General features: G+C 43.3%; 1 protein-coding gene across 1 annotated transcript; it reads left to right on the top strand.

The window, feature by feature from the left end:
- The first annotated feature begins 6,653 nt into the window (after positions 1-6,653).
- Positions 6,654-7,825, top strand: LOC118013618 (olfactory receptor 6P1). The gene has a single exon (XM_035009482.1). The coding sequence runs from the start codon at positions 6,781-6,783 to the stop codon at positions 7,732-7,734; it is 954 nt and encodes a 317-aa protein (XP_034865373.1). The 5' UTR covers positions 6,654-6,780; the 3' UTR covers positions 7,735-7,825.
- The last annotated feature ends 5,035 nt before the right edge of the window (positions 7,826-12,860 follow it).

Here is a 12,860-nt window from a genome sequence, read left to right as displayed (position 1 = left end):
ACAGGAGATGAAGCATCTCTTCCTCACTGGTGAACAGACAAATAATACTGATGCAAGGTGGTCCGAGTTTGACAGATATTTTCTCAAAAAAATGTAATGATCTAAAACACCAGTCAATTAATTTATCTGGAACTCTCTTACTTTATTGTTCTAATTCCTCAATCTTAAGGACGCCAGATGGACTTTAACTCGAATTGTCATTAAGTCTGTCTTAGGACAGGCAGTGAAGTCAACAGCTTTATTCTGCTTCCCTCCAGATTTCGCTCTTTCGTTGTAGAATGGCCTCTGAGTGACTTGGACCCAGTCTTGTCGGGGAGAGGTAGGTCACCATGACAATGTGTCCTAAGGGACTATGTCCCCGATGATGAGGTGACAAGAGCTGGCTACCGCTGTCCCTGTCTGCTTCAGGGCTCATCTGCCAAGCGTCTGTCCTGCCATACCGCAGATGATGCAGAGACCAACATGAAAAGGCAGCTTTACTGACGAGCTGGGGCTGACTGCACCTGTCCAGAAGCAACAGGTAACCAGCCTACTGACAAACATCCAAAGATAGGGCACGTGAATGAATGCAGAGGTCAGGCAAGCAAAGAACTAGGCAAACCTCTGTGAGAAACTTTTGCCTCACTCAGGTTTGATGCATGAGAGCCTCATTCATCCCCTATGGCTTCCAGATCCCTCATAATCCTGAAAATCTCTTGAATTTCTCCAGATGCTCGATTGGCTTAAAATCTGAACAAGTTTAGTCATGCAAACATCTCATACTGAGAACCCTGCTATTTTACTAATATTCAGATGTGTACAGTTATGGAGTTGATGCCTGAGCGGTACATTAAAATGTCCACAGGTATAAGGGGTGTTTCTCAGCTCCGTAAGCGAAGTGCTGGAGATCTGTGAACTTGTTGGAGAGGACAGGATTGTGTATGGAAAGGGGAGATCCTGAGAGCAGAGGTTGATGGTAGGACAGGTGGGGACCTAGCTTGGCATGTTTGGAGAGTAGCGCCCTCCTTGCCATATGCAGGACCAAAGCCGTATCTACCAAGTTCAGTCCATAGCTTCATAGCCCAAATTCAAATGAGATGTTAAAAAACTATTGATTGAATTTGTCTGCTGAACACAGATGAGCCAACAACAAACCTCTGTTTTTACCTGAGTCCATCTGGCTGCACCAATGGACAGCTGCTTAGGCCCGAGAGCATGTATGGGGTGGTGACAAAGTTTGTTGTCGTATCTCCATGGCCAGATTTTCCGGGTATATCCAGCTCCACAACTTCCTGATTGTGTGGTCTTGAAGAAAAAAATCACTCTTATCTCTGTATCATCTTTAAAAAGGGACAAAGGTGCTTGGACTCATGGGGCTGTTGGGGGGATTAAGCTAGCATGTGAAAAGCTCTCAGTACCTTGCACATCGTGTCAGTTTTGTCATGTCTTCTCAATGTGCCACGCGGACACAGGCTAGGACAGTAATTACGTTTCCAGACAGAACTCAACTTTTTTTTTTAAAGATTTTATCCATTTGACAGAGAGAGACAGAGCGAGAGAGGGAACACAAGCAGGGGAAGTGGGAGAGGGAGAAGCAGGCTTCCCGCTGAGCAGGGAGCCCGATGCGGGGCTCGATCCCAGGACCCCGGGACCATGACCTGAGCCGAAGGCAGACGCTTAACGACTGAGCCACACAGGCGCCCCCAAAACTCAACTTTTGATTCACCAAATTGTTTACTGAGTTACAATTATTCAATTTGTGATAATCAAATGAAGAATTCAAGGGAAACAAAACAAAGCATTTTCTCTGAACACGGGAGATGGTTGTGTGCAGAGCCCTGCCCTATGTGTCTCTGGACGAAGGTTTGTGTGGCTTCCTATGGGGGCCACCGGGGGCTGGCAAGTGCCGGTCAGGCTCCACATCCATGGCGTGGAGGAGGTGGTATGTTTGGAGAGGCGCAGCCAGGAGTCCAAGCAGGTGTGTTGCTATAAATAGCAAGCAGGGTGACCCCAGTGATGTCTGCCCAGTTTCAAGCCCACAGACCTCTGGAATCACCAATGCATTTTAAAATAGTAAGTATGTCTCACACTGTGGGCAATCATCCTCACATAGATCATGTCTTTGTCACAGCATAATAAAGTAAGGATGGCAGACGTCAGTATCCCTGTTCGATAGATAAGAAAACAGGTTCAGCCTTCTCCCTCTGAAATAGAGACGGGGCATCAATTTCCCAAGCTCCTAGATTATTACATTATTTATCTACTAGCTCATTCAACAGAGGTTTATTTTTTACCTATTATATGCAAAGCACTGCACTTAATGAGGCTAGAGAAACCAGTGAAGTTTCTGCTCTTGAGGAGGGAAAATGCACGTCAATGCATAATTACCCCAATCTGTAGATCTGTTAATAGAGTCCTAGTCTCAAGAGCAGATGTAAGGGACTCCTGGGCAAAGTCTTCGCAGAAGAACTGATGTTCATGATGTCTACTCATGTGCAGAAGACCAGAGGTAGAGCACAGAGGTGTCTTACAGAGTTCTGGCTCGCCTGGAGGGGTGGCAGGTGATAGATGGGGGAGGGGACCTGGAAGGGAGCAGGGGAGCTCTGGCAAAATGAATCCGACAGCCTCTCACAGTCCTGAGTATGCATAAGGAGCTGCTCTTGGTTCTACAGGGAAAGGCAATGGCATAATCCTAGAGATCTTCCTCGTTAATTGTTCTCTGGAACCTAAGCTGTCAAACCAGAAGGATGTTTTTAAAGAGTTTATCACTGTGAATGTTGAAATTCAGGCTCACCTGTCCCGAGCTGCCTTCATGGTAGAATGCTGCCTTGACCTCCAAAAAGTATCTCCCTTGCAGCAGAGGAAGGCTGTTGTTCCAAGACCCACAAGGGGGACAAGACGTGGCCCAGAAGTTAAACAAGGAAAAACAAGGAACAAACAACACAAAGGATCAGTGCACACAGCGCATGGGTAACTCAGAGCTCCCTGAGGCATCTGAGTGCCCGAGTCAGAAGCACTCTGTCTAGGAGGGGCCTCCTCGGAAAGGGGGGGGGTGGGTCTGGAGTCAGGAGCAGAAAGCAGGGAGAGATGGGGTCATAGGGGCGAGGGGCCAGAGTTGCTCCGGCTGGAGGGGAAAGTCCTTGGCAAGAGCAGGCCAGTCTGAGCAGCAAAGAGAATTTTGTTTTCAACGACTTAGCTGGAAACCGAGGACGATGGTGATGGGAAGTGATATTGAGGAGTGGGCAGGAGCTAGGGTCTTGGGCACCTCTGGGTGCAAGGGACCCGTTTTGCAGGCTTGCGATGGAACGAGCAGACAACTTAAGGCACAGGGGGCTACAGAGCAAGACCGGCCTCAAACACACTTGAAACCAGACCGTGTATCTTCCAGGCTGCTTCCCACTCTCTACCTCCTTTCTAACGGCTTCTGCCCCCCTTCCCCCCGACCACCCTCAGGACCTTCAAACAAATCTCATGCAGCGCTGCAGCTGGAAAGAACTCTAGTTTGTATTCAGTAATTGTATGTTACAAAATATGTATCCAAATGAAGTAAATGATTCAAGATAATACAAATCAAGGCTGAAACTCAGCCCACTAATGTTTTAGTTGTCTGCCCTGTTCTAGGCACTGCTCTGTATACCGAGAATAGAGGGTGAGGGCAGGTCCCTTCTCAGACTTTGTGTCATCATTTCTCAGTCTCTGGCACCATCAAATGCCCTTAACTTGGCTTTGGGCATTTCCAGCCATCCTTTTAGAGTTGTTCCCATCCTCTATTATATTTCACCCCAGGGCGTGCTGTGCTTCCTTCATATCCTGTCCCCCCGCTTGCTGCCTGGTCCTCCTCTCCAAACTTGCTCTCAGAAAAGTATCTGATGCATTAAGTCAGTTTTCCAAACCCGGGTTTATGCACAGTGGAGGGTGCAAAAAGGCTTTCCAAGATCCAGGTATGAATCATTCCAAGGGAATTATTACCTGGTCTTCAAATGTCTTATCGGCTCTTTTTAGAATTGGTCTGCTAGAGAAAGTATTTCTTCTCCTTTCCCTCTTTGCCTTTCAAGACCTGTTCTCCCTCGGTACAAAGGAAGGCGTAACCAACCCACCGTGTGGAAGTGGGGCAGCGGAAGGTTAGTGCAGGGGAGGGAAAGGACAGTTCGGGGCAGCACGTCCTTTCGCAAGTCCGCCGTTTCCAGTCTATTTCTTTCAACACAACTGAATGGAAGCTGATTGAGTTGTCAGCTAATAGATCAATAGAAACCATTTTGCTGATAGATGACTGTGTAATGTCTGGCACATAACTAATAGAAAGTTCAAATAATTTAGTGTTATTACTATAACAAAATGACTTCCATCCTCCGACTGTGGTGTATCAATGCCATTTATTCCTGTGAATTACTTCTGCAGTGTTGATATCTCCAAAATGAAAAATAAGAACGGAATGGATTCTGAAACTGCTCTCATTCTGATGATAAGTGGTTTTCCCGGATACACACAAGAATTGAGAAAAAGTGCAGTCCATGTTATTATAAAATGATATGCCAATAAAAAATTAAAATTTATCATATATTTTTATTGTTTTGGTGAAATGTATGCTGATTACAGAATAAAATCTAATAGAAAATCTTTTCAAAACATTTATAGCCTCCAGAGTACAAGAAACAAAAAAACAGATAGGTATAAAGATAGGCAGATAGGTATAAAGAAATCAGTAAAAGGCTTGTAATTATAAAAATACATTACAATACTTTGAATTATGAGTTCAGTGAGAAAAATAATATAAAATTTCCATTTTTTAAAGACACATGCACTCACGTAATTGAAACAAGTTTCCACAGGTATTATAGAACCAATATTTAGATTTCACCGAACATAGAAAGGAGTGATATGATAATTTAATTTAAAATGTCAATACTCACATGCAGTGGACATTAGAGTCCATGCAACAATTTAAATGCATGACAAAAAAAATTGATGTCAAGTTTACAATTTGCAAGCTGATATGTTGTTATTTTGTTTTGTCTTTTGTGGTTGGGAATGGGGTTTTAGTTGTTGCTGTTGTTTTCGTTTTAATTTTTTTTTACTTGAGTAAAGTTGACACACAGTGAGTGTTACGTTGCTTCCAGGTACACAGCATCCTGACTCAGCTTCTCTGTACGTCTGTGCTCCCCACACATGCAGCTGCCCTCCGTCTCCAGGCAGCCCTATCACGATGATATATTTTTTATGTTGCTTAAAGATAAAAATGTTAAGTCCCACCAAAAGTGATGATATGTAGCCCGCGATCCAATCTCAAGTCCGATTTCCGTGTTTGTCAGGTGCCTCCGCTGACAATATGGAGAGGAGACTGCCAGGCTCAGAAGGGAGGTCGGGAGGCATACGATGGTCTCTTCCAATCTGATGCCTCAACGGCTGTAAGAGTTTTCTGTTCCTGTTGTAACAAGTTCCACACACGTGGGGGCTCAAAACAACGGAGATTTATTCTTTCTCTCCGTTCTGGAGGTCAGCAGTGTGAAATCAGCATGCAAGGTGCGGCCAGGCTGTATTCCCTCTGGAGGCTCCAGGGCAGAATCCACTCCTTGCCCTTGGCTGCTGCTGGCATTCTTCGGACTGCAGTCCCACGGCTTCCAGTCCTCAGGGCCAGCGTCTCCAACTCTCTCTCTGCTCCACCTCCGCAGTGCCTTCTCTACAGTGCCTGTGTCTACTTGACGTTTCTCTCCGCCTCTCTTATAAGGACCCTTGAAATTGTATTTAAGGTCCACCTGAATAATCCAGGATAGACACCATCTCAATAGCCTTAAAGTAATCACACTGCAAAGACTTTGTCAGAGGATGTAATATTTACAGGTTCTGGAGATTGGGTGTGGGCACACTTGGGGGTCCATGTTTCAACCTACTATACCAGCCCTGGAATGAGACAACCTAATTCTAGCACAGAAAATGCACTAAAAAGTAGTTGTAAAATGAATGGAAAAATAATAATTTTTTTTGGAGCAGAACTCTTTTAGATCACTCTCTCTCTCTCTCTCAAAATAATAAATATAAATAAATAAATAAATATTTTAAAAAATGGGGCACCTCGGTTGCTCAGTTGTTTGAGCATCTGACTCTTGATTTCAGCTCAGGTCATGATCTCAGGGTTGTGAGATCGAGCCCCGTGTGTAGGCTGCTCAGGATTCTCTCTCCCTCTCCCTCTGCTCCACTCCCCAACTTGCACTCTCTCTAAATAATAATAACAATATTCTTTAAAAAAAGAACTCTTTTAGCTCATCTGTACTGAATTATTTCACTGGCTGTGAGTGGATATTTCCCAAACCAACCCTCCTTCCTCCCATGCTGCCTAGCCTACAGCTCAGTGATGTCCTTGAGCTTCTACTTCCTCTTTCCCTGGAGAAAGAATCCCTCAGGCTCCAGCTTGCTATCTCTCCTTCTTTTCTTCATTCACTCAACAAATACTGAGTCCAGATGCTATGGGGCTTACAGTTTTGCAGGAAGTGAAGGAAGAGCATGTCATGGATAAGAAAACAAGAATTGAAATATTAAGACCTGCTCGGCAAGCATTTATCAAATGCAGTTAAGATCGCTAAATTATCGAGTACAATCCTCAAGTCTGAGAACTTTTCCCTTGAGGTGGGAGATGAAACAGCAAAGTGAGGGAGCTAAGTGATGTTCCACTAATCGATAGCATACTATTGAGGATCTTCAGAAGGTTGTGATCTGGGGTTGGGGGCAGGTGAGCAGTTTGGTCCTCCTGTCTCTCAACATCTTGTTCTTCCTGTTATTTTTCAGGTAGGCAGGTGGACAGAGAAGATGGGAAATTTGAGTGGAGGCCACATAGCAGAGTTTGTTTTGGTGGGCTTCCCTACCTCTCCACCCCTCCAGTTACTCCTCTTTGTCCTCTTCCTCACAATCTACCTGTTGATACTGTTGGAGAACACACTCTTCATTTCCACAATCTGGCTCACTCCAAGCCTTCACCGCCCGATGTACTTTTTCCTTGCCCACCTCTCCTTCTTGGAGCTGTGGTACATCAATGTCACAGTTCCCCGTCTTTTGGGGGCATTTCTTACCCAGGACTGTAGGGTTTCCTATGTAGGTTGTATGACCCAACTCTACTTCTTCATTGCCCTGGCCTGCACTGAATGTGTCCTGCTCGCGGTCATGGCCTATGACCGCTACCTGGCCATCTGTGAGCCCCTCCGTTATCCTAGTCTCATGCCTTCCGGCCTGGCCACTTGCCTTGCTGCTTCCTCTTGGGGTAGTGGTTTCTTCAGCTCCATGATGAAGCTTCTTTTCATTTCCCGACTGTCCTACTGTGGACCCAACATCATCAACCACTTTTTCTGTGATATCTCTCCCCTACTCAACCTCACCTGCTCTGACAAGGAGCAAGCAGAACTAGTAGACTTCCTCTTGGCTCTGGTGATGATCCTGCTCCCTCTGTTGGCTGTGGTTTCATCATATACCGCTATCATTGCCGCCATCGTGAGGATTCCTACTGCCCAGGGACGTTGCAAAACCTTCTCCACCTGCGCCTGTCATCTGGCCGTGGTTGTCATCTACTATTCCTCCACCCTCTTCACCTACGCGCGGCCCCGCGCCATGTACACCTTCAACCACAGCAAGGTCATTTCTGTGCTCTATACGGTCATCGTACCATTCCTCAATCCAGCCATCTACTGCCTGAGGAACAGGGAGGTGAAGGATGCTCTCAGAAAGTTGGTCCTGGGCAGATGCCACTATTCTAGGAATGTTCCAGATTGATGTACAGAGGAACCTAGCAGGCAGGAAGGAACGGGGTCTTAATAGTGCCACCTCAAGGAATCATAAAATAGGCTCAAAGGGAACATAAGTATCAATTAGTATGCAGTTTTGCTAAATAGCATCTGGGAATCTCCTGAAACAAACAAAAGTTTATGAATCACTGATCTTGTACAGGGTTTCCAAACTAAGGTTGAGTTAGTTGCATACAAATCTCCCGGGGGTTTGTTAAGATGCAAATTCCCAGAAAAAAAAAATCTGTAAAGGGTCTGATAGAGTATGTCTAGGTTGCAACTCTGCCGTGCACAATTTCCAACTTCCTAGCAACACTTGTTTCATAGCCAGTTTGAAATTCCCTACTTTAGATCAACCCTCTTATTTTATAAGTGAGAAAACATAAGAAAGGGGACTTACTGGTGGATATGTCAAAGTGATATAGGCTTTACTGCAGCAGTTTCAAAGATCCAAATTCTCAAATCCCACTTCCATGAGAAATCACAAAAGTACGATTATTATACCCCAAGAACTGAAACTCATGTCACCTAATCAATACTCTGTACCTCTACACCTCTTATACCCACTGCAAGTCAAAGAGGAGGAAAACGTAATGCTGATATTCAGCCATGTGTGCACCAATGTGAACATGGCTAAATATTCACCTGCATCTCCCTTCCTTGACTCTCAGTGGGATTGACCTAATGAGTGTTGATTCCGTAGTACGTAAAATGCAGTAGAAAACGTGTATATAGGTTGGTCTCGGAATCTTCTCCAGCACGATGGGCAGCTTCTGCTTTAATTAGCTGGTACCTGGGTTATACCAGCTGCTAAATATTTTAAGTTTTGCTCCTGAGGCAAATGAGCACAAGAACAGAAAATGTCTTAATAAGAGACAGAATGAAGGAATGAGAGGTAGGATGCAGATATCTATCTCTCAAGTGAGTGAGATGCCTCAGATTCAAAGCCTGAATTATAGACATTCTTTCAGGTTCCTTTGATTTTTGGAAACCTGTTTGAATTGCTTAGGGTGATTTTGCACACCCTGACTCAGGGTTTTGTTCCGCACATTTGAACCATATTTAATGTTTCTTTAGTTGTGGATATGTAGAAGAATAAAAAAAGTGGTATTGAACAAATACTCATAAACTTAAATTGTCATAACTGATGTATTCGCTCATTCTGAAGGCTTTGGGGAAAAGAGATGATTGTTTATTAAAGAAAATTACTTGATCAATAATCATTTTAGGTTTTCCAGGATCTAAAATGAAGTAACAACAACAGCAACAAAGAAATCGGACACTTTTAAAAGAGTAAGTTGCTTTATTTTCATGAAATTTAAATGTCCTTTTAAGGAAACATCTCTGAGATTGGCTCCATGTACCTTCCCCTCATTATGTTCTCTTTTCCTTTCATGGAGTTATGGAAGGCATGATGTTTTATGCAAGAATTCTGCTCCTAAAACCAAGAAATTTCACTTTGATCTTAGTTTTACTTCTAAGTCCCTCTTACAATGAAAATATTATCAGCTACCTCATATGCTTGCTGCAAATATCAAATAAATAATGTACATGGGAGTGAAGTGTTAACATCTTTTCTCTTTGTAGATAAATTTCACCTTGGATTAATTTACTTTTCTTCCCCTAGCTTTATTGAAATACAGCTGACAAATAAAATTGTAAGGTATCGAAAGTGTATAATGTGACGACTTGATATTCATATACACTGTGAGAGAATTCACCTTCCGTTAACTTTCTAGCTCGGGACTCTTGGAAGCCTGATAATGTTGCTAAGCAACATTGCTTATTGTACAAATGAGCCCTGATGAGTAAAAATCCTCTGCACTGGGAGAATAATGAAAGTATTATAAGTAACTGGGGGTAAGTCACAGCTTCAGGCTGCCTTTGTAACTTGGCGTGCCTTTTGGGGGGAGCCCTGGAAACCGTGGACCCCACAGCACAGTTAGAAGAGACAATGTCTCTTTTGGGACTTGAGAGTTCCAAGTCAAGGCAGACGGTGTGCCCCTGTGTGTGAATCTCATGGCCTCACCCCTGCCCTCTGACTTTGAATCCCAGAGACGAGCCCCTGTCTGCTTCCAGCACTCCTTCCCCAGGAGAGAAGTTCCTGATGCCGCTTGGCTGCATGCTGTGTCTCTGTCCTGTATTTCTCTGAGTGAAGCTGATGCCAAGAGTGGTCTTTGGTAGGGTGTGAGCTTGGTTACTTGGGGAAGCCTCAGGTCTTCTGGCATATAATAGCTAACTCACAGTAACGCTTCAATAAATGCTAAGGCCCGTCTTTATCATCATTTTGTCATAAATCGTATGATTATGTGCTTCTAACAGATGTGCCTGTTCTACTAGCCACACCTCAAACTCACTCTTATTCAAACAGATTGGAGGACTGAGCAGGTACTCGGGAACATACGTGGAAAGCTCAGCGCGGAGCACCCTTAATTCTGTGGAAAGGGTGATAACTTCACTAGAACACTCAGCATTCCCAATGATCTGATCTAAAAATATGGCAGCACGTCATTGGGTTGACTCAGTGAGGTTCACACTCCTTTTTTTTTTTTAAAGATTTTTATTTTTATTTATTCATGAGAGACAGAGAGAGAGGCAGAGGGAGAAGCAGGCTCCCAAGGAGCAGGGAGCCCAATGCAGGACTCGATCCCAGGACTCTGGGATCATGACCTGAGCCGAAGGCAGACGCTTAACCATCTGAGCCACCCAGGTGCCCCCACACTCCTTTTAAAGATGATCAGGATGTATGAGAACTCTTTATTAGAATATCAACATAGAACACTAATCTCTTCCTAGCCATTTCGGTCTTGGATCTTGTGCTTGATACCAACCTTCTCGGAAGGAGGAGCTAGAGAAGGTCAGCTGGGCTTTTTGTATGGTTCTCATCGTGTCATGGTCTTGCCCAGCGGCAGGTGTAAGCCCTTCTCATTTGCTTTCCGTCACTGGTGTAGATGGCTCGTTTTCCTTTGCTGTGACAACCCAATTTTTTCCCAAGCTGAAAACATGCCCAACCCAGGCAATGCGTCTGCATCTCTTTGCCATGTGTTTGATTTACCAGCTTTTCTTGTATCTAAGAGTGGTCCTATATTTTTGTCCAATAAATGGAAGGTGAATTCAGCTGGAGAGGCTTTCCTTTTCAGAGAAAGTTGTAGCTGGCATGGGTGCTTCCTCTTTCCTGCTGTTGAACTTGGGTTTGATGCCCAGAGCTCCATCAGCAGTCCACAAGGTAACAAACATGAGGAAGAAGGGTCAGCACACTGAAGCTGTAGCTGCAGAAATAATGAAAATCGTGGGTCTTTGATCGCATGGTGGAGAAGCGGAACCAACACCAGCTAATACCTGTATCCAAGGGTTTGGTTTTTTAAAGATTTGTTTATTTGAGAGAGAGAGAGAGAGAGAGAGAGAGCGAGAGAGCGAGAGAGCGTGCGCATGCGTGGTGAGTGGGGGGGAGGGGCATAGGGAGAGCTTGAGAATCCTCAAGCATCCTCCCTCCCCGCTGAGCCTGGAGCCTGACAGGGGGCTTGATCCCAGGACCCTGGGATCATGCCCTGAGATGAAACCAAGAGTTGGCTGCTTAACTGACTGAGCCATCCAGGGACCCCCCCAAGTTTTTTTTATTAAATGATAAAAACTATTTTCCATTTGTTGGAGTCACTGTAATTTGTGTTTTCTTTTATTTTCAACCTTATATGCCTGATGTAATATACTTATCTGCTTTTTGCCTTGCATTCTTTTAGAAATTTTTTTAAGATTTAATTATTTATTTGTCAGAGAGAGAGAATGGCAGGCAGAGGGAGAAGCAGGCTCCCCACTGAGCAGGGAGCCGGATGTGGGACTCAGTCCCAGGACTCTGGGATCATGACATGAGCCAAAGGTGGACGCTTAATCGACTGAGCCACCCAGGAGTCCCTAGAATTTCTCAAATGATTTTTACTTTTAGGGTTTTTTTTAATTTTTCAAATGAAATATATTCTTCTAAGTTGCCAGATTAAGATCATGACGCCTCCCCCCTACACCTCGTGTTTTGTCATTCGATAAAGTGTGAGATTTACTGTCTCTTTAAAGTTATAATTCACAGGCTAGCCAGAGAGAGGTGGGTCATTTCCCAGACACCATACCTACCATTCCAATAGCTACTACAAGTCAGTTTTATATTCTTTATTTTGCCACACTTTATTTTATTTTGTTTTATTTCTTTTTCTTTAGGTTATGAACATGTACTTTTTTTTACCAGAGAGAGATAACAGAAAGGGAACAAGGGAGGGGCATGTGTCATGATTCTTTAAATAAACTTAATTTATTTTAAAACAGGGGCACTATTCATCACAATTAACTAAGAATGTTCTTGCATTTAAAAAGAAAACATAAATTATGTGATTTTTATTCATAAAACAGTGCATAGAAAGCACAAAATGTGGTTATCTGCCTCAAAATTTTTATGAGAGGAATTAGAAAATACACAATTTTCAGAAGCGATTATAAAATACAAGGAAAAATGTGAGTTTCCCCAGGAAACTTCAACTTTTACATTTTAAAATTACTCTATTTCTCCTTACCAAAGCTAAATGCCCAATGATCCTAAATATGGTTCCAGAGTCACACATATTACAATATATAAGCTCTGAGCTTTTTCTCACTTAACTCAAAGCTATAGTCTCTGCCTACTTTTTCAATATTACCCTTTAATTAACTCGGTTTTTTTTCTTCTGTGACAGGAAACAATAAAGAGTGAGCTTAGAATTCCTTTTTTTGCTTTAAGCACTCAGAGTTTTAACTACAGCTTTTTTCTTTGTACCAAGGAATAATTGTAAACAGTTATAACAAGAAAAGATGGTATTTTGTTTTGTTAAGTTCTGGGTTAATGTTAGCATTGCCTTTTCAAGATGAGGAACGTGGTACTTGGAGAGACTTGAGAATCTGTTTGCCTCACAGCACTAAGAGAGAGCAATGAAAACATGTTTTTCTTTTTTTATTGAATATATTTGACATATAACATTGTGTGAATTGAAAGTGTACAATATGTTACTTTGATACATTTATATATTGTAATATGATTGTCTTTGTAGTGATAATTATCACATTACGTAATTATAGTCCCCTATTGTTGTATGTATC

The sequence above is a fragment of the Mirounga leonina genome, unplaced genomic scaffold, assembly GCF_011800145.1.
Source record: "Mirounga leonina isolate KUSES-001 unplaced genomic scaffold, KU_Mleo_1.0 Mir_154, whole genome shotgun sequence".
Classification (NCBI taxonomy): domain Eukaryota; kingdom Metazoa; phylum Chordata; class Mammalia; order Carnivora; family Phocidae; genus Mirounga; species Mirounga leonina.
The sequence above is the reverse complement of the archived record's forward strand: the minus strand, read 5'-3'. Positions and strand labels throughout refer to the sequence as shown.